Source organism: Mercenaria mercenaria, chromosome 12, assembly GCF_021730395.1.
Source record: "Mercenaria mercenaria strain notata chromosome 12, MADL_Memer_1, whole genome shotgun sequence".
NCBI lineage: Eukaryota > Metazoa > Mollusca > Bivalvia > Venerida > Veneridae > Mercenaria > Mercenaria mercenaria.
In genome coordinates this window covers 65,626,919-65,651,414 of record NC_069372.1, presented here as the reverse complement: position 1 = coordinate 65,651,414, position 24,496 = coordinate 65,626,919, and the positions used below count along the sequence as shown (strand labels likewise).

At 35.7% G+C, this 24,496-nt stretch overlaps 1 protein-coding gene across 1 annotated transcript in view; it reads left to right on the top strand.

The window, feature by feature from the left end:
• The window catches only part of LOC123535236 (protein unc-13 homolog D-like), a 66,716-nt gene extending 44,067 nt beyond the window's left edge, over positions 1 to 22,649 (top strand). The window contains exons 14-27 of the mRNA XM_045317810.2: positions 252 to 442; positions 2,880 to 2,992; positions 3,513 to 3,673; positions 4,411 to 4,537; positions 6,351 to 6,419; positions 11,389 to 11,463; positions 12,409 to 12,516; positions 13,440 to 13,721; positions 14,218 to 14,358; positions 14,800 to 14,991; positions 15,601 to 15,688; positions 16,609 to 16,771; positions 18,275 to 18,491; positions 20,960 to 22,649. Coding sequence (XP_045173745.2) covers positions 252 to 442; positions 2,880 to 2,992; positions 3,513 to 3,673; positions 4,411 to 4,537; positions 6,351 to 6,419; positions 11,389 to 11,463; positions 12,409 to 12,516; positions 13,440 to 13,721; positions 14,218 to 14,358; positions 14,800 to 14,991; positions 15,601 to 15,688; positions 16,609 to 16,771; positions 18,275 to 18,491; positions 20,960 to 21,106 — 2,074 coding nt within the window. The 3' untranslated portion in view covers positions 21,107 to 22,649. The remainder of the gene's footprint in view (positions 1 to 251; positions 443 to 2,879; positions 2,993 to 3,512; positions 3,674 to 4,410; positions 4,538 to 6,350; positions 6,420 to 11,388; positions 11,464 to 12,408; positions 12,517 to 13,439; positions 13,722 to 14,217; positions 14,359 to 14,799; positions 14,992 to 15,600; positions 15,689 to 16,608; positions 16,772 to 18,274; positions 18,492 to 20,959) is intronic.
• Positions 22,650 to 24,496: the final 1,847 nt, after the last annotated feature.

Sequence of the window (24,496 nt, the reverse complement as noted above, 5' to 3'; positions counted from 1 at the left end):
AATACAGGTACTGGAACAGGTATGTGTTGTTATGAAACACATCCAACTCCTAACCAAAAAGTTTTATTTTTGAATCTCTATTCTCAGTCTTGACATACCTGAAACAAGTCTCAAATACTCTATCAAGAAAGAAATCACAAATAGAAATGTTAACAAAAATTGTAAGAACTCACTGAATGAGTGATTTGAAAGATATATGTTGAAATAGACAAAAGCACTGTAAGTTGGGGAATAAATACTGATTTTTTCAGTGCCATAGTACAGCTACTTGGTTTGGATCTTTGGCAACCTGATTGCGAAGCAAAGAAGGAAATATCGGAAAAAATCGTGAAAAAATTACAAGAGGATGCTAGTCGTTGGATTGATGAAGAATTAGGCGATATTGAAGAAAGAAGTCCGGAGATTAAAGACAAAGTCTTACCTGAGATTGAAAGACTGACCAGTAAGTCTGACAGTAATTTTCAAGGTTCATGGGAACACAGTGATACAGTAAAACCTGTTTATTAAGACTGGTTTTTTAATAGGCTGTATCTTATAATGGGAAGAATTAATGTGTTTGTTACACCCAGGAACAACAGGAAGGGCAAATTATGATCTTTCAGGTTAATGATTGTGGCCTTTATTAGTCCCCTACTGGTTGAAAACCAGTTTCGGGGACTATAGGAATGCACTTTTCCGTCATTCCGTCATTCTGTAATTCCGTCATTCCGTCCGTCCGCAATTTTGTGTCCGGTCCATAACTCTGTCATCCATGAAGGGATTTTAATATTACTTGGCACAAATGTTCCCCATGATGAGACGACGTGTCATGCCCAAAACCCGGACCCCTAGCTCAAAGGTCAAGGTCACAATTGGAGGTCAAAGGTCAACAGGGCTTTTTTCCTGTCCGGTCCACAACTCTCCCATCCTTGAAGGGATTTTAGTATTACTTGGCACAAATGTTCCCCATGATAAGATGATGTGTCATGCGCAAATCCCGGACCCCTAGCTTAAAGGTCAAGGTCACAATTGGAGGTCAAAGGTCAACAAGGCTTTTTTCCTGTCCGGTCCATAACTCTCCCATCTATGAAGGGATTTTAATATTACTTGGCACAAATGTACCTCATAATAAGACGATGTGTCATGCACAACTTTCAGACCCCTAGCTCAAAGGTCAAGGTCACACTTAGCAGTCAAATGTTAACATAGCATGAAGAGGGTCTGTTTCGTGTCCGGTCCATAACTCTGACATTCATTAAGGGATTTTAATATCACTTAGCACAAGTGTTCCCCATGATGAGACGACGTGTCATGCGCAAATCCCGGACCCTTAGCTCAAAGGTCAAGGTCACAATTGGGGGTCAAAGGTCAACAGAGTTTTTTTCCTGTCCTGTCCATAACTCTGCCATCCATGAAGGGATTTTAATATTACTTGGCACAAATGTTTCCCATGATGAGACGACACCTAGTACCCTAGCTTAAAGGTCAAGGTCACACTTTGAGATCAAAGGTCAAGAGGATTTTTTTCCTGTCCGGTCTATAACTTTGTCATGCAAAGCAGGATTTAGATATCAGTTGGCACAAATATTCCCCTGGATGAGACAACATGTCATGCGCAAGAACCAGGTCCCTAGGTCTAAGGTCAAGGTCATATTTAGAGGTCAAAGGTCAAATTCAAGAATGACTTTGTACGGAACATTTCTTCTTCATGCATGGAGGGATTTTGACGTAACTTGGACCAAATGTTCACCACCATGAGGCACCCTTGTTTTTAGAATCACGTCCCTTTGTTTTACTATAAATAGATTTTATTGTAACTTTTTTATTACTGGCGGTAGAGAAAAATCGAGACCACTTTTCTGTGGTACAGCATGCATGTTACATCCAATTTTTAGGTGTATTTTGACCTGTCTCTACCTGGTAAAGAGTTTCTTGTGGACTTATATTATTATTATTATTACTTTTTTTTTTAAAGATTAATTTTCCTTTGTTGTTACTATAAATAACTTACATGATAACATTTTTATAATCAGCCAAAAAAATTCAATATGAAAACAACTGTGGGTTTTTATATATGCACATTTTAATCCAAGTGTGTTGTTATAACATATTGTATATGTAGTACAATATTGTTTATACATCATTGACAGATATCAGTTCATTATGTTATACTGCAGTAGAGAAAATTAGGTGCCGTCCAGTAGGGGACTTTGTATTGCATGGCAATACTTCATTCACTTGTTTAGAGGTGGTCCCTATTCAGAAGTTCAGAAGTATGTGGTTTATTTAGAAGAAGATGGCCTTAACTTTGAGGTGGGTGTTATTTAGAAGTAGGTGACATTTAATTAAAAGTACTGGTAGGTGGTCTTTATTTAGTAGGTGGTATTTATTTAGAAGTTAGTTGTCTATATTTAGAGGTAGTCTTTATTTAGAAGTTGGTGGCCTTTATTTAGCAGTCCTTTATTTACAGGTAGTCTTTATTTAGAAGTAGGTGGTCTTAATTAAAAGTAGGTGGCCTTTATTAAGAAGTAGGTGCTCTTCATTTAGAGTAGGTCTCTGTTCAGATGTAGATGGTCATTATTTTGAGATGGTCTATATTCAGATGTAGATGGTCATTATTTTGAGATGGTCTCTATTCAGATGTAGATGGTCATTATTTTGAGATGGTCTCTATTCAGATGTAGATGGTCATTATTTTGAGATGGTCTCTATTCAGATGTAGATGGTCATTATTTTGAGATGGTCTCTATTCAGACGTAGATGGTCATCATTTTGAGATGGTCCTTATTTAGATGTTTGTTGAAAAGTGTAATGGAATTGCCCCTCATCGTATGTGAAAGCCATTCATTTGAACCTTTATGAATTTATTTTATTCAACAATGTATATTTGTCTTTAACAGATTTGGTTGATGTGGTCAACTCCCACTGTACAGTGTTACCTGTATTGAAACAGTTCTACCACAACTTTTCCATCAATTACTACAGGCTGGTGAGCTTCGCCGTGGAGAAAAAGGTAATTTAAATGTTTTTTTTATCGAAACTCTTGAGTCTTTCGAATTTTGCCAAAATGTTTTAGATTTGGTGTTAGGTTGTGTCTAATCCAGAAAGGCAAGATTGTTCAAATAACTCCAGAGTTATGGCTCTTGAATCTGACAATATTGCCTAATTTCACTTTGTTAACATGCGTCCAGCAACTGTTCTTTAGCAGTCTTTACACCATTTACAAAGAATGTTTATGGCACTATGTGAATCTTGTGGATATGAGGTTACGAATAAAATACAAGTTTGCTATGGTTTAATTTTCACTACTCTTTGTGAAGGAAGTGCCACACTAAAACACTAATATTTAGTGGCAATGTCACTAAAAGCATAACCAACTGTGAAACATGAATTCTTAAGAACGCATAATATGTGCCTTTGTTTATCAAATACTTAAGTAGTCAAATAACTGAGACAAAAATTACCCAGTTTTCAGCAAATAAAATCAAGTCTTTTACAGGAATATTTTGATGACTTGAAGAATTTTGTTACAGATTTCTACAATGTGTGTGACTATAATGGAGAAAATGAACACCTACAAGAAACGGTACAACAGTTATCCTGTAAACATTATGCTGGCAAGCAGGCAGACCCTTCGACTTTATTTCTCTACCAGGAAACTACACTTAACAATCAGAGACAATATTAGTAGAAGGTTGGTAAAATACTTCAAACTGCATCAACACTATTGGTAGAAATTAAGTGGAATATTTTAGACTACAAAATAAGTAGAGGTTTGGTGGAATACTTCAAACCGCACCTGCTTTAAACAGTACTTATCAGTAAGGGACAATATAAGAGGGTTGGTTGATTGCTTTAAACTGCACTCAGGGCAAGTTTAAGTTTGTTAGAATATGTTAAATTGCACCTACTTTAAACTACACTTATAAATTTGAGATAATCTCAGAGGACAGTTAGTGGAATAGTTTAAATTGCACCTACTTTAAACTACACATAAATTTCGGATAATCTTAGTAGAAAGTTGGTGGAATACTTAAAACTGCACCTACTTTTAAACTATGCTGATCAATCTGGGACAATATTAGTAACTCAGAAATATAAGTAATTCAGTAATCAGGGACAGTTTTAGAAGAAAGTTGTTAAAATTCTTTAGACTACACTCACCATCTTGTTTGTTTGTTTACTGGTTTCATGATTAACAAATCCTTCCTTTAGCAATCCCTCATTATTAGCCGAGTTATATAATTTGAGAGGAAAGAAAGGTTTTATCATTTGTACTCAAGGACATTAGTCTTGTACTACATTATTGATCCTGCTGGAATTTTGTAATAAATTTAGAATGGAGGATTGGATTTATTATTGCCAAACTGAATTCAGTAAGATTTATCATCACCTCTCCCTTACTGTGACTGATGTTGTTTGTGTTTACAGAGATGTGTTCAGATTAAACATACACCACTACCAGGAGTGGTTTGAAGTCTCTATGGTGTACTGGCTACAAACGTTCAAATCAGAGTGTATACAGAGGATGGAAAAAGCTCTTGAAATCGATAAGGATGTAAGCCATCTTCAGAATTTCTGATTTTTTAGCCCGCCTGAGCAAGAACTGCTCATGATGACCTTTTCGGTTTGACCATCCATTGGCTGTCATACATCCACAATTTTTATGCCCCCGAAGGGAGGCATATAGATTTTGAACCGTCTGTTGGTCTGTCAGTCTGTCCGCAATTTTCGTGTCCGGTCCATATCTTTGTCATCGATGGATGGATTTTCAAATAACTTGGCATGAATGTGTACCACAGTAAGACGACATGTCGCACGCAAGACCCAGGTCCGTAGCTCAAAGGTCAAGGTCACACTTGGACATTAAAGGATAATGCATTGATGGGCGTGTCCGGTCCATATCTTTGTCATCGATGGATGGATTTTCAAATAACTTGGCATGAATGTGTACCACAGTAAGACGACATGTCGCGCGCAAGACCCAGGTCCGTAGCTCAAAGGTCAAGGTCACACTTAGACATTAAAGGATAGTGCATTGATGGGCGTGTCCATTCCATATCTTTGTCATCGGTGGATGGATTTTCAAATAACTTGGCATGAATGTGTACCACAGTAAGACGACATGTCGCACGCAAGACCCAGGTCCGTAGCTCAAAGGTCAAGGTCACACTTAGACATTAAAGGATAGTGCATTGATGGGTGTGTTCGGTCCATATCTTTGTCATCGATGGATGGATTTTCAAAAAACTTGGCATAAATGTGTACCACAGTAAGACGACGTGTCCCGCGCAAGACCCAGGTCCGTAGCTCAAAGGTCAAGGTCACACTTAGACGTTAAAGGATAGTGCATTGATGGGCATGTCCGGCCCATATCTTTGTCATCGATGGATGGATTTTCAAATAACTTGGCATGAATGTGTACCACAGTAAGACGACGTTGCGCGCAAGACCCAGGTTCGTAGCTCAAAGGTCAATGTCACACTTAGACATTAAAGGATAGTGCATTGATGGGCATGTCCGGTCCATATCTTTGTCATCGATGGATAGATTTTCAAATAACTTGGCATGAATGTGTACCACAGTAAAACGACGTGTCGCACGCAAGACCCAGGTCTGTAGCTCAAAGGTCAAGGTCACACTTAGACATTAAAGGTCATTTTTCATGATAGTGCATTGATGGGCATGTCCGGTCCATATCTTTGTCATTCATGCATGGATTTTAAAATAACTATGCATGAATGTGTGACACAGTAAGACTACGTGTCACGCGCAAGACCCAGCTCCGTAGGTCAAAGGTCCTAAACTCTAACATCGGCCATAAATATTCATTCAAAGTGCCATCGGGGGCATGTGTCATCCTATGGAGAAAGCTCTTGTTTTTAAAGAAAATCTCCCTAAACCATCATGCCAATTTCAACTAGACTTCACAGGAATTTTCCGCAGATGGTCCCCTTTCAGATTTCTTAAAACAAATTGGTCATCCATGCAGAAATCATTTTTCCATGGCAACCAAAAGGAAAAACAAACTCCTCAGAAACTGGATTTCAAAATAATTTCACAATAATGTATTATTAAAGAATTTAGCAGAGAGACACCATGAGTCATCCTCCAAAATCATTTAAGGTCAAATAGTGATCAGTAATCTATTTATAGATAAACAAGTATAACTGTAGGTGGCCATTAGCAACCCCCCATATTTCCAACCAAGTGATCTGCTAAAATGTCAGATTTTACTTAAAATGTTCTATTTAGTCTATCATAAAATACAAATAAATGAGACAATAATTTGGAAATCGCTTGATCACAGGTTAGACTTGTTAAATCATAAAGAGTGATAGAGGACTTATACTTGGTTTTCCTGTTTGTAGGTTGTAGTTGTCACAAATCTAGTCAAATACTCGCATTCATCAGTAGATGTGCTCTCCTGCTTTTCTCAGGTAAGTTGATCTTCAGGACAGCAGGTTATAAAACTATCAACCAGTCTAAAATCTCTTTTGGCTAATTGGTTGTTTCTGAGCACAATTTCAAAACTGACCAGTGGCATTGATGCATTTCCAGGCTGGTCTCTAAGCTCAGTTTTTTAACCTTGAGGGAATTATCTTGAGATAGAAAGAACAAAAATATGTTTATAAATAAAACACTTAAGTGTAATGTAACCACACAACCAAAGCAGGTTTAGTTTGACTATTTTATGTAAGACCAATGTTTCCGCTCCTACAGAGTCTTCTTCAGCTAGAGAATGAAAATTCTGTATTGTTAGAATAGACCGTTATCATGAGAACAAAATCTGCTATAAAATCAAAGTAGTCAGGATTTGAAAAATAATGTTTCAATTTCACGCTGAGTTTTTAGCTCACCTGTCACATAGTGACAAAGTGAGCTTTTGTGATCACGCAGCGTCCGTCATCCGTCCGTGCGTTTGTCCGTCCATCCGTAAACTTGTTTGTGACCACTCTAGAGGTCACATTTTTTGTGGGATCTTTATGAAAGTTGGTCAGAATGTTCATCTTGATAATATCTAGGTCAAGGTTGAAACTGGGTCACGTGCCCTCAAAAACTAGGTCAGTAGGTGTAAAAATAGAAAAACCTTGTGACCTCTCTAGAGCCCATATATTTCACAAGATCTTCATGAAAATTGGTCAGATATTCACCTTGATGATATCTAGGTCAAGTTCGAAACTGGGTCATGTGCCATCAAAAACTAGGTCAGTAGGTCTAAAAATAGAAAAACCTTGCGACCTCTCTAGAGGCCATATATTTCAAAAGATCTTCATGAAAATTAGTCAGAATGTTCACCTTGATGATATCTAGGTCAAGTTTGACACTGGGTCACGTGCCATCAAAAACTAGGTCAGTAGGTCAAATAATAGAAAAACCTTGTGACCTCTCTAAAGGTCATATTTTTAATGGGATCTGTATGAAAGTTGGTCTGAATGTTCATCTTAATGATATCTAGGTCAAGTTTGAAACTGGGTCACGTTCGGTCAAAAACTAGGTCAGTAGGTCTCAAAATAGAAAAACCTTGTGACCTCTCTAGAGGCCATATATTTCATGAGATCTTCATGAAAATTGGTCAGAATGTTCACCTTGATGATATCTAGGTCAAGTTTGAAAGTGGGACACATGCCATCTAAAACTAGGTCAGTAGGTCAAATAATAGAAAAACCTTGTGGCCTCTCTAGAGGCCATATTTTTCATGGGATCTGTATGAAAGTTGGTCTGAATGTTCATCTTGATGATATCTAGGTCAGGTTCGAAAGTGGGTCACATGCCGTCAAAAACAAGGTCAGTAGGTAAAATAATAGAAAAACCTTGTGACCTCTCTAGAGGCCATATTTTTCATGCGATCTGTATGAAAGTTGGTCTGAATGTTTATCTTGATGATATATAGGTCAACTTCGAAACAGGGACATGTGCAGTCCAAAACTAGGTCATTAGGTCTAAAAATAGAAAAACCTTGTGACCTTTCTAGAGGCCAAAACTAGGTCAGTAGGTCTAAAAATAGAAAAACCCTGTGACATCACTAGAGGCCATATATTTCATGAGATCTTCATGAAAATTGGTCAGAATGTTCATCTTGATGATATCTAGGTCAAGTTCGAAAGTGGGTCACGTGCCTACAAAAACTAGGTCAGTAGGTCAAATAATAGAAAAACCTTGTGACCTCTCTAGAGGCCATATTTTTCATGGGATCTGTATGAAAGTTGGTCTGAATGTTCATCTTGATGATATCTAGGTCAGGTTCAAAAGTGGGTCACGTGCCTTCAAAAATTAGGTCAGTAGGTCAAATAATAGAAAAACCTTGTGACCTCTCTAAAGACCATATTTTTCATGGGATCTGTATGAAAATTGGTCTGAATGTTCATCTTGATGATATCTAGGTCAAGTTCGAAACTGGGTCATGTGCCTTCAAAAACTAGGTCAGTAGGTCAGATAATAAAAAAACCTTGTGACCTCTCTAGAGGCCATACCCAGATAGCAGACATGCGTTGGCCCAACGTTGGGCCAACGGCAGACTCTTCGTTGGGCCAACGAAGATTTCTAATGTTGGCCCAACGCCATTTTGCTAATTGGCGCAACGTTGGCCCAACGGTTGGTACACCGTTGGCCCAACGACTTGAATCCTACACTTATCGTTGGCCCTCCATTGGGCCAACAACTGGTATTCTGCACTTATCGTTGGCCCTCCATTGGGCCAACAGCATTTTTTCGACTATCATGGTTGGTTCAGCGTTGGGCCAACGCTATCCCAACGATTACGAAACTAAAAAAAGGACTAAAACTAGCATTATTTGGAACATATTTTATTTTATAGTTGAGATTTTGTTAAAATTTGTTTGCAATTTCACTGAAGAATTATAACAGAAAATTTCATCACTACAACATATCAAATATTGATTCCAGCCTTTTACAAATCTAAATATTTTTCTTTTTTTAGTCACTGATTAAATCCTACTAAAGTGAATTACTGTCTGTATATTAACTCATTATATATCCAAGTTTTGTTTGATTGTTTTCTTTTTCTCACTGAAGTTGCTGCTTTCTTTTTTCTTCTTGTTTTTTCTTGTGCACCACAGTGCTATGCATCTCATTATTACTCTCTTGAACAGCAACCTGTAAAAAACAAAAATCATAATGTTGATAAAACCATCTACGTCAAATTGATAAAAATAACTAAAGAAATGCACATAAACCTCTGTACATGAACTTGCGTGAAATGTATGAAATTTGTTTTTGTCTGTATTTAACCGAGAAAAATATGTCAGAATTAACGAGAATATGAGTTATTTTATTTAAAGAATTTAATACTCAACACAAGTGCCATCCGCCAGCTTTAGATAAAAGTATTTAACATATGTTCAAGTCACATGGATATTACATGCATACAGGATAAAATTAAAAAATTCTCTGTAAGATTCCGCAACTTTATCAAAAAATATTCAAAAACTTCTACTTACAGTGTATAGCTGGTAGACCGGGTTTTTGTTAACTTTAGATCTATCACATGTATAATAGTTTCCTTTACTTCACATATATCCAGCTAGAAATCTGGCCTAGAGAGTAAAATTAACCACATTTTCTGGGATTTCTTGCATAACCCGGGTTAACGAGAGTTCATGTTCTGGAATACTCAACAGATTTATTGTAAACATTTTATGACTGTAGAAAATTAGATATTTGTTATAGAGTTAGTAGTGGGTTCTTTTTCATTTTTTTTTTTCACATTTTTTTTCAAGGTAGTAGATTTGAAAATGTCATTACGGCTGCAGTTAAGTTTAATAAGCCCAAATTTAACTGATTATGAATTGGTGCAGAAAAGTATTTAATTATTAAACAAATATTGCATGTTACACATACACAGCGTGTATACCTGTAGGGGCTTATGATAAAACAGTCACCTGTAAAATATATAATCATTATATCATAACATGGACTTCTAATAGGTCAACGTTGGGCCAACGTTGGGCCAACGATGTTTTCTCTGTATAAGTCTTTGTCTGAAAATCAATATTGGGCCAATGCAGAGATATCTGTGACTGAAATTCAAAGTTGGTTCAACGTTGGCCCAACGGCTGTATTTACAATACTTATTAATCATTGTTGGGCCAACATTGGCCCAACAACGATTATCCTTTGACGGTTTTCCGTTGTTGGCCCAATGACTTCATGTTTATAGGGTACTTTTCATGGGATCTGTATGAAAGTTGGTCTGGATGTTCATCTTGATTATATCTAGGTTAAATTTGAAACTGGGTCAACTGCGGTCAAAAACTAGGTCAGTAGGTCTAAAATTATTAAAATCTTTTGACCTCTCTACAGGCCATACTTTTCATGGGATCTGTATGAAAGTTGGTCTGAATGTTCACCTTGATGATATCTAGGTCAAGTTTGAAACTGGGTCAGCTGCGGTCAAAAACTAGGTCAGTAGGTGTAAAAATAGAAAAACCTTGTGACTTCTCTAGAGGCCATATTTTTCATGAGATCCTCATGAAAATTAGTGAGAATGTTCACCTTGATGATATCTAGGTAAAATTCAAAACAGGGTCACGTACCTTTGAAAACTAGGTCAATAGGTCAAATAATAGAAAAATCTTGTGACCTCTCTAGAGACCATATTTTTCAATGGATCTTCATGAAAATTGGTCAGAATTTTTATCTTGATAATATCTAGGTCAAGTTCAAAACTGGGTCACATGAGCTCAAAAACTAGGTCACTATGTCAGATAATAGAAAAAACAATGTCATACTCAAAACTGGGTCATGTGGGAAGAGGTGAGCGATTCAGGATCATCATGGTCCTCTTGTATAAATACTGATGTGTAAATTTTTTAAAATTGCACCTTAAAGGTGCAATTATATTTGTGCCTTAAAGGCTTCAAAATTGCATATATTTGTACACAGTTGTACACATTTGTTTTATGAACTTTTACCTCAATAACAGTAAGCAGTAATTAATGTAGCATTGATTTGGAAACCTAAGAATTATTTTTTGCCAGGAAGCTATCCGGCTGACCTGCAGAAGTTTGGTGGGTTCTTGCTTTAAATATTGCCAGGAGTGGTATCTGGTGTCCCCTATAAAAGCTGCAAAGTCAAAATTGTGTAAAATACTTGATTGGCTAACGTGACTCCTTTGAAACTGTTTTAAGTTACAAGTATATAGAAAAGAATTTATTTAATGTGTATGTATATACTATTTAGTAATAATGACTTAAACAGTAGCAGCATATTTCTTGTGCTGAGATTTTCTGCTTTCAAAATTCAGTACAACCTGTCAAAAAAGAATACCACAGTGGAACTGTTGTAGAGTTGTGTCTGCTCTTTAGGGGTTCATTAACAGAGATTATATTGCTCTGTGATAAAATTTGCTGCATCTGGTGTAGCTGAATGATAATTTATTTTTTGTAGGTGATTGAAGAATGGAGAAAGATTGATTTCCGAGATCCAGATTGTGCTGTGATAGGAGTTACAAAAATTACAGATGTAAGAATCATAATTATATATTTACCTTAAAGTTGATGTAATACTCTGCATGGTGTTATAAAAAATCTAAAATAAAAATAATATGAAACTTCCATAAGAACAGAGGGAAGTTAGCTAAACGTCCTGATAACCAAGTAAGATCTATTGTATCAGCTTCAGATACTTTCTCTGCACTTAACAAGCCTCTAGGCCTTTGATAAATATACAGTGTCAGATGAAAAGATCCAGATTTGAATCTGCTGTTTATTATTTCTGCAGTTTTACATCATCAGTTAATTCATTTTGAATGAGTTACATTGATGATGGGGACGCTGTGGCTTAGTGGTAAAGGTTGCTGGCTACCAGTATGTGTTAGGAGCCTCACTTTGGGCATGACGGAGCTATCCAGGTAGATGGCTTAGAAAAGATCAGTGGTTCTACCCAGGTACACGCCCAAGTCTGAACCGATGCCTGGAGGGGCATCTTTAGTCTTCCACTACTATCAAAAGCTTGAAATGTCGCCATATGACCTTAATTATATATATATATAGTGTGATTCTATACCAGAGGAAAACAAAACAAAACAAATTACAGTGACAACATGTTACTAATTGTTTAGTGTATGGTTGTTTATGCTATAATCTTAGTAATGTTAGGCATTCTATAATCTTAGTAATGTTAGGCATTATGCAGTATTGAAAGATTGTGTTTTAACATGTTTGTCAGTTTGTAACAGATTCGTCCCTTCAGTTTAATGATTAATTGCTTTGTAAAAATGTCTGCTCAAAAGCATCCTTCTTTGATAAAAGGTCCTACTCGTTGATCAGACTTTGTAATTAATAATTTTAAACTAGAAAAAAAATACAGAACAGGTAAATTAAACTATATTACCCCAGATTTTAAAAGGAATCTGTTTGCTCTCTTTGTTAAGGAGATGTATGCATGATTTCAAAATTTTACTTGCAGATAATTTGTGATGGTGCAAGGTTGTATGCAGAAAAGATTCACACAATTTTGGAGAGGAATTGTTACTATGACGATAAACTCAATGCTGAGTTTGATGTTAATGACAGGGTGAGAAATTGTTGCAACCTTGGTCCTAGGATCATTACACTCGTCACCAGACCTGATAAAGTGTTCGGTGGTGTATCTTTGCAGTTTGCTTTGAGCTATGCAGCATGGGACTGTATTTGAAAACTGTAGCAAGTGATGATCTGTACACTTGTAGATGTAAAATTTTTTACAGGTGGAATTAAAACAGCAATGTGTGACTTTTCAAATAAAAATAAGACATTACATTTTGTTTGACTTGACATTCAAAAATAATAATAAATAAAACAGCACACTTGACATATAAAAGTAGCATGATTGACTTGACTTGATTTACGTAAAGAAAACAGCACATTGTGCTCTACTTGACATAATATAATGAAAATAGCAAGATTTGCTGGACCTAATGTATGAAAATGAAATGGCATGAATAGCTGGACTTGACATACGAAAATAGCATAATTGGCTTTAATTGATTTACGAAAAAAAAGACAGCCTGATTAGTGTGTCTTGTCAGGTGTAAGCATTTTTAATCAGACAGCACAAGTTGTCAGCTTGACTTGTCAGTTGAAAATAAGACAGCATAATTAGTGTGGCTTCACATCAGGAAATAGACACAGTGATACGCTTTAACGCTCACACTGGTTTAACTTGGATAGCATTAGTTTTGTGTTTGAGCTTAATCACCTATATATATATATTCTTGAGAAAATTTTACTTTAGACACTACCCCTGTAGAATAATTTAAGATTAAATGCTGCATATGGTAAACAATTCATGCATATTGCACTGAAAGATGTTACAGTATTAACAGACTGTCGAGAAAATATGAAGAAGTCTTGTCTTGAACTTTGCTATGAAAGAATATTTGACAAAGACCTGACACATCTTGTTTCCTTGTAAGTAAGTCTAATTTTAAACTTATACTTTGGTTTATTGTTTTACAGTTGTGTATTACGTTGAACAACATAGAACATGTACGCATGTACCTCAGCGGGTTGCCGAGCCTTCTAGCATGGGACAATGTAGTTATGATGATATCTACACGTTATGATAATGACAGTACTGGGAATCAGGCACTGGCTACACTTCAACGTCTTGTTGATTTGTCAAATGATGAAATCTTGATAAAAAGTGCAAAATTGTTGGAACAGATCTGCGAGAAGATGAAGGTTGATATTGAGCGCTACATGGAGATATTTACAAAGAAAGAACCCAAGAAAGTGTCTGTAAGTTTCACACAGAGAACATTTGTTTAATTTCTAGTTTATTCTATAGTCTGTAGACAACTTTCTAGTTTATTTTGTAGTCAGTGGACAAATTTCAAATTTATTTCATAGTCTGTGGACAACTTTCACATTCATTTTATAGGTTGTAAACAACTTCCTGGTTTATTTTGTAGTCTGTGGACAACTTTCTAGTTTATTTTGTGGTCAGTTGACAACTTTCCAGTTTATTTTTTAGTCTGTAGACATTTCTCAATTATTTTTATAGACTATGTAAGACTTTCTCATTTATAGTCTGGACAAATAAATTTCTCTTTTATCTTATAATCTGTGAACAAATTTCTAGTTTTCTGTCTCCTTGTTATTTTTTGGTAGTCTGTCGACAAATTCCTTGTTTATTTTGTAGTCTTTGGACAAATTACTTGCTTTTTTTATTGTCTGTGGACAAATTCCTTGTTTATTTTGTAGCCTGTGGACAAATTCCTTGTTTATATTGTAGTCTGTGGACAAATTTCTTGGGTATTTGAATACAAATCTACAAACGTTGAACAGTCAGCTGATGCCAGATATCTATCCATATGTGAATGAGCAATTGTGGGAACTTATACTAAAATCCCTCAACAAGCAACTTCTCACTGGGGTATGTATTTATGTATTCAGTGTAGCTTAGTGTAAAGTTTAGTGTCATGTAAATAAAAAGTGATTTATCATTGCAAAAAATAAATGAGAGTTAGGCTGAATATAAAACTTCTACCTCCATCTGATGGTCAGTTCATAATAATTCTAATAAACATAAATTTTTGAATGGAAGAAAGGTTTCTGTATTTGTTTAGCAGTTGATAATTGTACATATTTACTTAATTTGTACAATACAGTGAAACACAAGTTGCTCGGGCATCAGTGGCATTAGCATCATGACTGACAAGGAACTTTTGTGGTTCCCTGTCTGTTCCCTTTTATTTCTTATAATTGGATCTCTTGAAACCCCGGATAATTTGAGAATTTTGCTTGCAGCATTGAATGATTGTGTTTTTCTGTAATTAACTGTCTGTATTCACACGAAATGTTTGTTCTTTTTTAGCAACAGCTGGATTATTACGACAAAATGAAGATGCATCTTCGGGCCATCACATATTTCTTCCAGCGTACAGGGCTAGGGGAACAACAACTGTACAACACATTGTATGATGATTTCAAAACGAGGCTGGATGACAATTCAAAGAAATCGGAGGAACTCATGCTTCAGTACTACAATCACCTGGCAACAGATGTTGTAAGATTTTATTCTTATATTATTTAATATGAAAAACACATGCACATTTCCATTAAAACACAGAAATCTGACATCACACCGACGTTTTATTTGGTGTCATACAGGCGCGGAAAAAGAGTGCTACTATATTTGATCTACCATTTTATATAAAAGACATTCCGAAATATTGTAATGAAATGGTGTTACTCTTGATTAATACACACACCCTGTATAAGTTATTAGGCACAAAAATAATTCATTACCTAATTATTCAGGGGGATGTTTTATTTCCCGTATTTTAACACTCAACATGTTAAAACACACTAGGGCATTGATGTCATGTCAGCCTACTATATTTGGCACTATACATGTGACATGAAATTGTGCTTCTCTATTTCATCTACTTGTTTACATATATTAGAATCGAAGCATTTCGCAGCGTCCTTATGCTAAAGAGATTATTCAAAACAGTACTTTACAGCATGTAAAATAAAATATAGCTGTCGGTGTATTTTCATGGACTTTTAAATTGCTGTAATTGCTGTATGATTTTTAAATTGCTGTATGATTTTTATATTGTCCAAATGATTAAATTTGTTTAAAGCACAGTTTTGATCACTGGTTTTACAGGTAACTCCTACAGAATGTTATGGACACCTTGCCTTTAAAGCAGCCTATATGGAAGAAACACGAGGAAATGTTACCATCTACGTTACAGGTAATGTACTGTCTGTAGAATAAAAGATATAAGTTAATATGTTGCATTGTGCAATCAGTTATGATTTAGCAGAATTACTGTAGATATTTTTTTCTAAACCTTGGTGTATAGATAAAAAACAGTCTGGATAACATGCATGTTATTTTATTTTCTCTGTTTGTTCATTTATCTGTGTCCATCAGTCACAGGAGGTAGATTCTATTAAGTAAACTTTAAGGTACAAGAGATTTTGTCATGAAACTTGGCTTATAGATGCAGGATTATTTGGAGAACGTGAAGGTCATTGAGGTTAAATAGTAACAATTTAGTTCTTATGATAGGAAATATGACAAAGGCCTCTTCCAATAATAGCCTTCTTTTGCTGGGCTGTAGTCTTGTTATATTTACAAATTTTTTAATGTTGGTTTTTATGCCCCCACTTTTGGGGGGGGGGGGGGCGGATATAGATTTGCCCTTGTCCTTCCATCCGTCCTTCCGAGAATAATGTGTTGCGCCTAGCTCCAAAAGTATTTGACGTAAAGTCACAAAACTTTACAGGAATGTTGGTCAGCATGTGTAGTTGTGCACCTGGGGTTTTCCATCCGGATTCATTCAGTCGTGCAGGAGTTATGGCCCCTGACTTAGTTAAAAATTGGTCGTTTTAATATTGTGTCGCACGTAGCTCCAAAAGTATTTGACCTAGAGTCACCAATGTTTACAGGAATGTTGGTCAGCATGTGCAGTTGTGCACCTGGGGTTTCGCGTCCGGATTCATTTAGTATTGTAGGAGTTATGGCCCCTGACCTAGGAAAAAATTGTCATTTTAATGTTTTGTTGCGCGTATTGTTTTCCTAAAGTTGATCTGTGTCCTTTGTCATGTAGTGGGGCCATCTGTGTCCCATGGACACATTTCTAGTTTAAGTTTGAAATGTTTATTTCAGTGCTGCGAGGAAATGACTTACCTGGACTTGATGCCTCGGGCTACAGTGACCCGTATGTGGAAGTCAGTTTACAGCCCCACCGATTATTTGGCTTCTCAAGATGTCAGAAGACGCATGTTGTTAAACAGACATTGAATCCAGTGTTCAATATAACATTTCAGTTGTAAGTTGTTACTTACATAAAACAATAGACTGGCATCAGTCATTAGAGTCCTTTAAAATAAATATCTCTGTCATAAAATACTTTCAAATAGCACTTTCTGAAAAAAATTTACCATATTTCTTATCCCTGACTCTAACTGTTGAGATGAGCCTAGAGAGAAAAGGGTTTTCGTAGAAATTGTCAGTGTCATTATGAAGAAAGAAATAAACTGTGTTACAGATTACTTGATCTCAACAGACTTTGTAAGTCTACTAAAACAATAATTATAATGCCAACTTAGTCCTGACACAAGGCTTATATGCCAGTTGGACTTTGAACAAAAAGTGATTTATAGGCAGACATGTGTTATATTAAGTCAGCACAACAGGTGTATGTTTTGTTTAATTCCTGTTGATGCTATTCAAGAATGATTCTGTCTTTAAAGTGTGTCTTGATTTTATAGAAAAACACAGCCAATCTTTTTCTACAGGCTTTTGCATCAGTTATTTTTTGTTTTGATGAAGATCACGTATATGACCTTTTGAATAACATTTACTATTACCCTGTTTCATGTAATATAAATTATCACATTTTTCTTGTTTAAGTTCAAAGACTTAAAAAATTGAACCATGGTTTAATTAGTCTGTAGTCATGAAATATGAGCGACATTTTTCTTTCCATATGGTACAAACTGTCGGGTGTAGTTTTAGCTCTAGCATATAAAATATATGGAAAACTGCCTGCTGGCTCTGGAGTTGGTATCCACAGCCTCTGGAGTTGGCATCCACAGCTTTCTTTAAGTTTTGATGCACTTTCACTTTATTTCTGTGATGACTTGATTGATTTGCTTCAAATCTTGAAATACTTTTTTCTTCATCATTCACATCATATGAAACTAGGACCATAACTCACTATCCAGCATTGAAATAGTCAGGTACACTTTCTGCACTGACAGCTCCTGTACGATTTGAGTTGAAAGAGTTTTAACAATAGTTAGTCAATTTTTTGATTTAATAGGATTTTTCTAATGATATTTGACAGTTTGGCTAGGGAAGTGTTGTATCTCGTCCTTAACCCTTATCACGCTGGACATGATTGATTCTGCCTTTGCGACCAGTGTAGATCATGGTCAGCATGCACATCCATGCAGTCTGATCATGATCTGCACTGTTCACCATTCAGTCAGTATCTTTTTGATAAGCACCCCTTTTAACAGTTAATGGTTCTGTCCAAATTGAAAGATGGGTAAGTTCATTGTAGAAATATAGCAGGGAAAGTTAGATTCAACTCGAAGATTCTTTATTATGTAACATAGACATATACATGTGTCTTGTTACACGATTCAGTAGTTTGCTAAATATAGCATACAAACAAAGCAATGATAATGCTTTTTCAAGGGCGAAACCTTTATCCTACATGTTGGGGGATACCAGTTCACTGAATTTACTTATTTATTAGCTATTGGGAATATAGCAGTCAAAACACTTTGGGCTGTACATATAAAATACCAAATTTTTTTTTCAGCCCAAATGTATCGAAAGAGGCTCTGAACAAACCGGGGACATGTATTCTGTTTTCTGTGTTTGATCATGACACAATTGGTAGGGACGACTTCGCTGGCGAGGTGGTAGTTCACATGCCGACAATTCTGAAGATTGGGATGGACAAATCAATGGATCGTATGCCAGCCATCATCATGCCATTAAAGCGTCCAAAACGACCTTTGGAAGGACCTTTTACTGTAAGTTGACCTATGCATTTAAAACACTAACATGATCTTCATTTTAGTGATGATATTGCCTTGATACTTTATAGTCTGCCCTGTTGGGTTTAGAACAAAACAGCCCCCAGCATGGAAAAGGGAAATAACTTTGATCAAAGAAAACAATTCAAATTTTTTTTTTAGCTCACCTGTCACAAAGTGACAAGGTGAGCTTTTGTGATCGCGCTGTGTCCGTCGTCCATCGTCAGTGCGTCCGTAAATTTTTGCTTGTGACCACTCTAGAGGTCACATTTTTTGTCGGATCTTTATGAAAGTTGGTCAGAATGTTCATCTTGATGATATCTAGGTCAAGTTTGAAACTAGGTCACGTGCCTTCAAAAACTAGGTCAGTAGGTCTAAAAATAGAAAAACCTTGTGACCTCTCTAGAGGCCATATATTTCAAAAGATCTTCATGAAAATTAGTCAGAATGTTCAACTTGATGATATCTAGGTCAAGTTTGAAACTGGGTTACGTGCGGTCAAAAACTAGGTCAGTAGGTCAAATAATAGAAAAACCTTGTGACCTCTCTAAAGGCCATATTTTTCATGGGATCTGTATGAAAATTGGTCAGAATGTTTATCTTGATGATTTCTAGGTCGTGTTCAAAACTGGGTCATGTGCAGTCAAAAACTAGGTCAGTAAGTCTAAAAATAGAAAAACCTTGTGACCTCTCTAGAGGCCATATATTTCATGAGATCTTCATGAAAATTAATCAGAATGTTCACCTTGATGATATCTAGGTCAAGTTCGAAAGAGGGTCACGTGCCATCAAAAACTAGGTCAGTAGGTCAAATAATAGAAAAACCTTGTGACCTCTCTAGAGGCCATATTTTTCATGGGATCTGTATGAAAATTGGTCTGAATGTTCATCTTGATGATATCTAGATCAAGTTCAAAAATGGGTCACGTGCCTTCATAAACTAGGTCAGTAGGTCAAATAATAGAAAAACCTTTTGACCTTTGAAGAGGCCATATTTTTCATGGGATCTGTATGAAAGTTGGTCTGAATGTTTATCTTGATGATATCTAGATCAAGTTCGAAAGTTGGTCACGTGCCTTCAAAAACTAGGTCAGTAGGTCAAATAATAGGAAAACCTTGTGACCTCTCTAAAAGCCATATTTTTTATGGGATCTGTATGAAAGTTGGTCTAAATGTTCATCTTGATGATATCTAGGTCAAGTTCGAAACAAGGTCATGTGCGGTCAAAAACTAGGTCAGTAGGTCTAAAAATAGAAAAACCTTGTGACCTCTCTAGAGGCCATACTTTTCATGGGATCTGTATGAAAGTTGGTATGAATGTTCATCTTGATGATATATAGGTCAAGTTTGAAACTTGGTCAACTTCGGTCAAAAACTAGGTCAGTAGGTCTAAAATTAGAAAAATCTTTTGACCTCTCTAGAGGCCATATTTTTTAATGGATCTTCATGAAAATTGATCTGAATGTTCACCTTGATGATATCTAGATCAGTTTCAAAACAGGGTCACATGCGGTCAAAAACTAGACCAGTAGGTATAAAAATAGAAAAACCTTGTGACCTCTCTAGAGGCCATATTTTTCATGAGATCTTCATGAAAATTAGTGAGAATGTTCACCTTGATGATATGTAGGTAAAGTTCAAAACAGGGTCACGTATCTTTGAAAACTAGGTCAGTAGGTCAAATAACAGATAAACCTTGTGATCTCTCTAGAGACCATATTTTTCAATGGATCTTCATGAAAATTGGTCAGAATTTTTATCTTGATAATATCTAGGTCAAGTTCAAAACTGGGCCACATGAGCTCAAAAACTAGGTCACTATGTCAAATAATAGAAAAAACGACGTCATACTCAAAACTGGGTCATGTGGGAAGAGGTGAGCGATTCAGGACCATCATGGTCCTCTTGTTTAATATTCATTCCCGTCCTAACTTATATCTGTGTAGCACTATTGTTTGTTTTTGGTTCACTTGGACTGGCTACTATATTACTGTAAACCTTGAAATGGTGTGACTTCAATATTTTACATTATTCCATTGATTGACATTTCAGCAACTTACTTTGTTTGTGTCTCCACCATTCTAGCTATTGATAATTTTATGACTTCTCATTATATTGCAAATGTATGGTCCTCATGAACTTCGCTAACTTTAAAAGCATTAAATAATTTCTAGATTTACGGTAATTTTGAGATATCTGAGATTTTTTTAACTATGAGGACTATCATACATGTGATCTCCCGCGCGGGAGGGTCAAAATCCCAATTTTTTCACCTTGCCTCCCGTCTCCCGACCAAAACCATAATTCTCCCGCTTTTCAAAGAAAAAAAAAATCAGTATTATGACTGGGTTGATAATTACCGAGGAGTGCCAAACATGTTTACACAGTAAATCTGACTATAAATGAAAGAGTTCTGATTGGTTTTTGAATGATTAAGGTCATACATTTTGTTATTCACATTGCAGATATTAGCTCAAAGAGACTGGGACAAAGATGCAAAGAAATTCATTTACGATCGCTCGCGCTTCATTGATCACCAGCCAAAGCGTACAGACAAATACAACAATGCAGGAAAAGGATTTTTCTCAAACTTCTTTGCAAACCTGTCCTGATTGTTAAAGAGTTGTGAGGTTTTACTTGATGTTCATTTGACCAAAATGTAGACCAGAGTATTTGTGTGTGAAATGGCACTTATTGCTGACTATAAAACATTAAAAAACAAGCCTACATAAAAAGCCTCAAGTAAATTTGACCTTAATCGTTTATCTGAAGGTTAGAAAGTGGCTGTAAAGTAAAGACATGTTCAAATTTATCATTAGTGTTTGATACAAATATTGAATTACATCAAGTAGGTTATTTTGTGACAGGCAAGTCTTTATGAAAACATGGATGCCTTTAGTATATACAAGAAAGAATGTTATTTATGTTGTTAGTCTACCAGTGGTCTGTCACTGTAGAGGAATGATGGTTTGCTAGCCATCTGGTAATGTTTTTGTTTTATTTAAAAATGCAGTTGCTATGACATCGAAATGTTCTGCATGTCTTACTACAGTTATCAAAGGGTAAATAGTGCATATAAAAGTGTACATCTAAAACACATTCCAGTAGAGGACATTTATCACTGTTCAGTAGTATTTGTAGGACTTAAACTGTGCAATATAACTGTTAAAATGACAATATGTTTTTTCCCCCTCTGTGCCTATATCTTATAATTAAGGCACATAGAATTTTTATAAGAAAATTTTTTTGAAAAAAAAAAAAAAAAGAATAGTAGAAAAATGTTGCCAATGTAGGCAATTGGTAACCATTTTTTAACTAGCTGGCGGCTCACCAACCGGTCTATCATCAGTAACAAGATCCGCCTCTGACATGGCTAGAACCTACGACCTCCCGATTGTGGGGCAGGTACCTTATCCATTAGGCCACCGCAGCTGTATGTTGTTTGTATAATAAATGAGATAGAAGGCCAACATCTATTCATATCAGGAATAAATTTCCTTTAAAGCCAAATAAAAAAAAAATGAGAAAAAGCATAATTGTTGTCCCCCTCTTAATTAGCTCATGCTTATATGAGCCGTGCCATGAGAAAACCAACATAGTGGGTTTGCGACCAGCATGGATCCAGACCAGCCTGCGCATCCGCGCAGTCTGGTCAGGCTCCATGCTGTTCGCTTTTAAAGCCTATTGGAATTGGAGAAACTGTTAGGGAACAGGATGGATCCTGACCAGACTGCGCGGATGTGCAGGCTGGTCTGGATCCATGCTGGTCGCACACCCACTATGTTGGTTTTCCCATGGCATGGCTCATACAGTTTCACAAACTACCAAACATTAGGGTCACTGAATGAAATTGAACTTACTGTACAGGCATTAAATGGGAAAAAATGTTACTGTACCTGCTATTAGTAGTGTAGTACTTGAATACCTTGTGCAATATGTTAAATGTTGAGTTGTGAATGTGTAATTTATCAGAGTGTGTTTGAATGAGTTTTAAATTGAAATGTTTATCCCATTTTTATGAAATTATTAATTCTGAAATGTTTATGCCATTGTTATGAAATTATTGATTTTATATTGGTTGTGAAACAAATGCTCATCTTACTTTTAGCCATGCTCAATATTTGAGCTGTGCCATGAGAAAACCAACATAGTGGGTATGCGACCAGCAAGGATCCAGACCAGCCTGCGCATTCGCGCAGTCTGGTCAGGCTCCATGCTGTTCGCTTTCAAAGCCTATTACAATTAGAGAAACCGTTAGCGAACAGCATGGATCCTGACCAGACTGCACGGATGCGCAGGCTGGTCTGGATCCTTGCTGGTCGCATACCCACTATGTTGGTTTTCTCATGGCCATGCTCAATATTTGTTTAACTTCAACTTTTTAATAGAAATAGACAGTAGAATAGGTATGCTAGTTAAACTCTGTATTGTATATACAGATTCTCATAAGTGTATATATTTGACTTACTCATGAAATTTTGCAAGGGAAGTAACCCTCTGAGATCATATTTATATTTTAATGATTGTTAATGTTTTGACATGTATATATGAAAATCAACTCAGATGCAAGACAAAGTTCACAATCTTTTATTTCTTCATAATTTTCAAAGGTTCAGTTTAATTATTTAATTTTTCTAAAATTTCTGCGTTTTAACTGATTTTCACATACCGTAGTTTTGTATGTTCATTGTTATTTTGACTACAGGGATTATTACTGTAAGCTTCTCAAGACTGAGTTTCATTGGATGCTCAGCAGAAGATATAAACTTGCCTGATTTTTAAATGTGTCAGACATTGCCAAAACATTGAATACAACATTCAATAGCTATGATTTGATAAAACAAATGAAATTGTCACCTCAGTGCAGAAAAATTGACATAAAGAAGTTGTTAAACACCTTTCATGCTGTGGTGGTGATATCTTATGTTAATAGTTTAAATAAAATAGGTATGTCAGTTATTCTAGTTTTAGTAAAATTCCATGGTTTGAAATAGATTTTCTTACTTTTCTGAATATAGAAGTTGAAAAAGCTGGTTGATGGGCTGATGCCATTCTTTTCAAAATATACGTATTTGAAAAGCTGGTTGATGGTCTAATGTCATTCGTTTTCTAAATATAATTATTGGAAAAGCTGGTTGATGGTCTAAATGTCATCTTCTCTACATATATATATGTTGGAAAAGCTGGTTGATGGTCAAATGTCATTCGTTTTCTAAATATAATTATTGGAAAAGCTGGTTGATGGTCTAAATGTCATCTTCTCTACATATATATATGTTGGAAAAGCTGGTTGATGGTCAAATGTCATTCGTTTTCTAAATATAATTATTGGAAAAGCTGATTGATGGTCAAATGTCATTTTCTCTACATATATATGTTGGAAAAGCTAGTTGATGGTCTAATGCCATTTTATCTACATATATATATATATATATATATATATATATATATATATATGTTGGAAAAGCTAGTTGATGGTCTAATGCCATTTTCTCTACATACATATATATGTTTGAAAAGCTAGTTGATGGTCTAATGCCATTTCCTCTACATATATATATGTTGGAAAAGCTGGTTGATGGTCTAATGTCATTTGTTTTCTAAATATAATTGTTGGAAAAACTGGTTGATGGTCTAAATGTCATCTTCTCTACATATATATATATATATGTTGGAAAAGCTGGTTGATGGTCTAATGCCATTTTCCCTAAATATATATACATGTATGTTGGAAAAACTGGTTGATGGTCTAATGTCATTTTCTCTACATATATATATGTTGGAAAAGCTGGTTGATGGTCTAATGCCATTTTATCTACATATATATACATGTATGTTGGAAAAACTGGTTGATGGCCTAATGTCATCTTCTCTACATATATATATGTTGGAAAAGCTAGTTGATGGTCTAATGCCATTTTCTCTAAATATATATATGTTGGAAAAGCTGGTTGATGGTCTAATGCCATTTTCTCTAAATATATGTATGTTGGAAAAGCTGG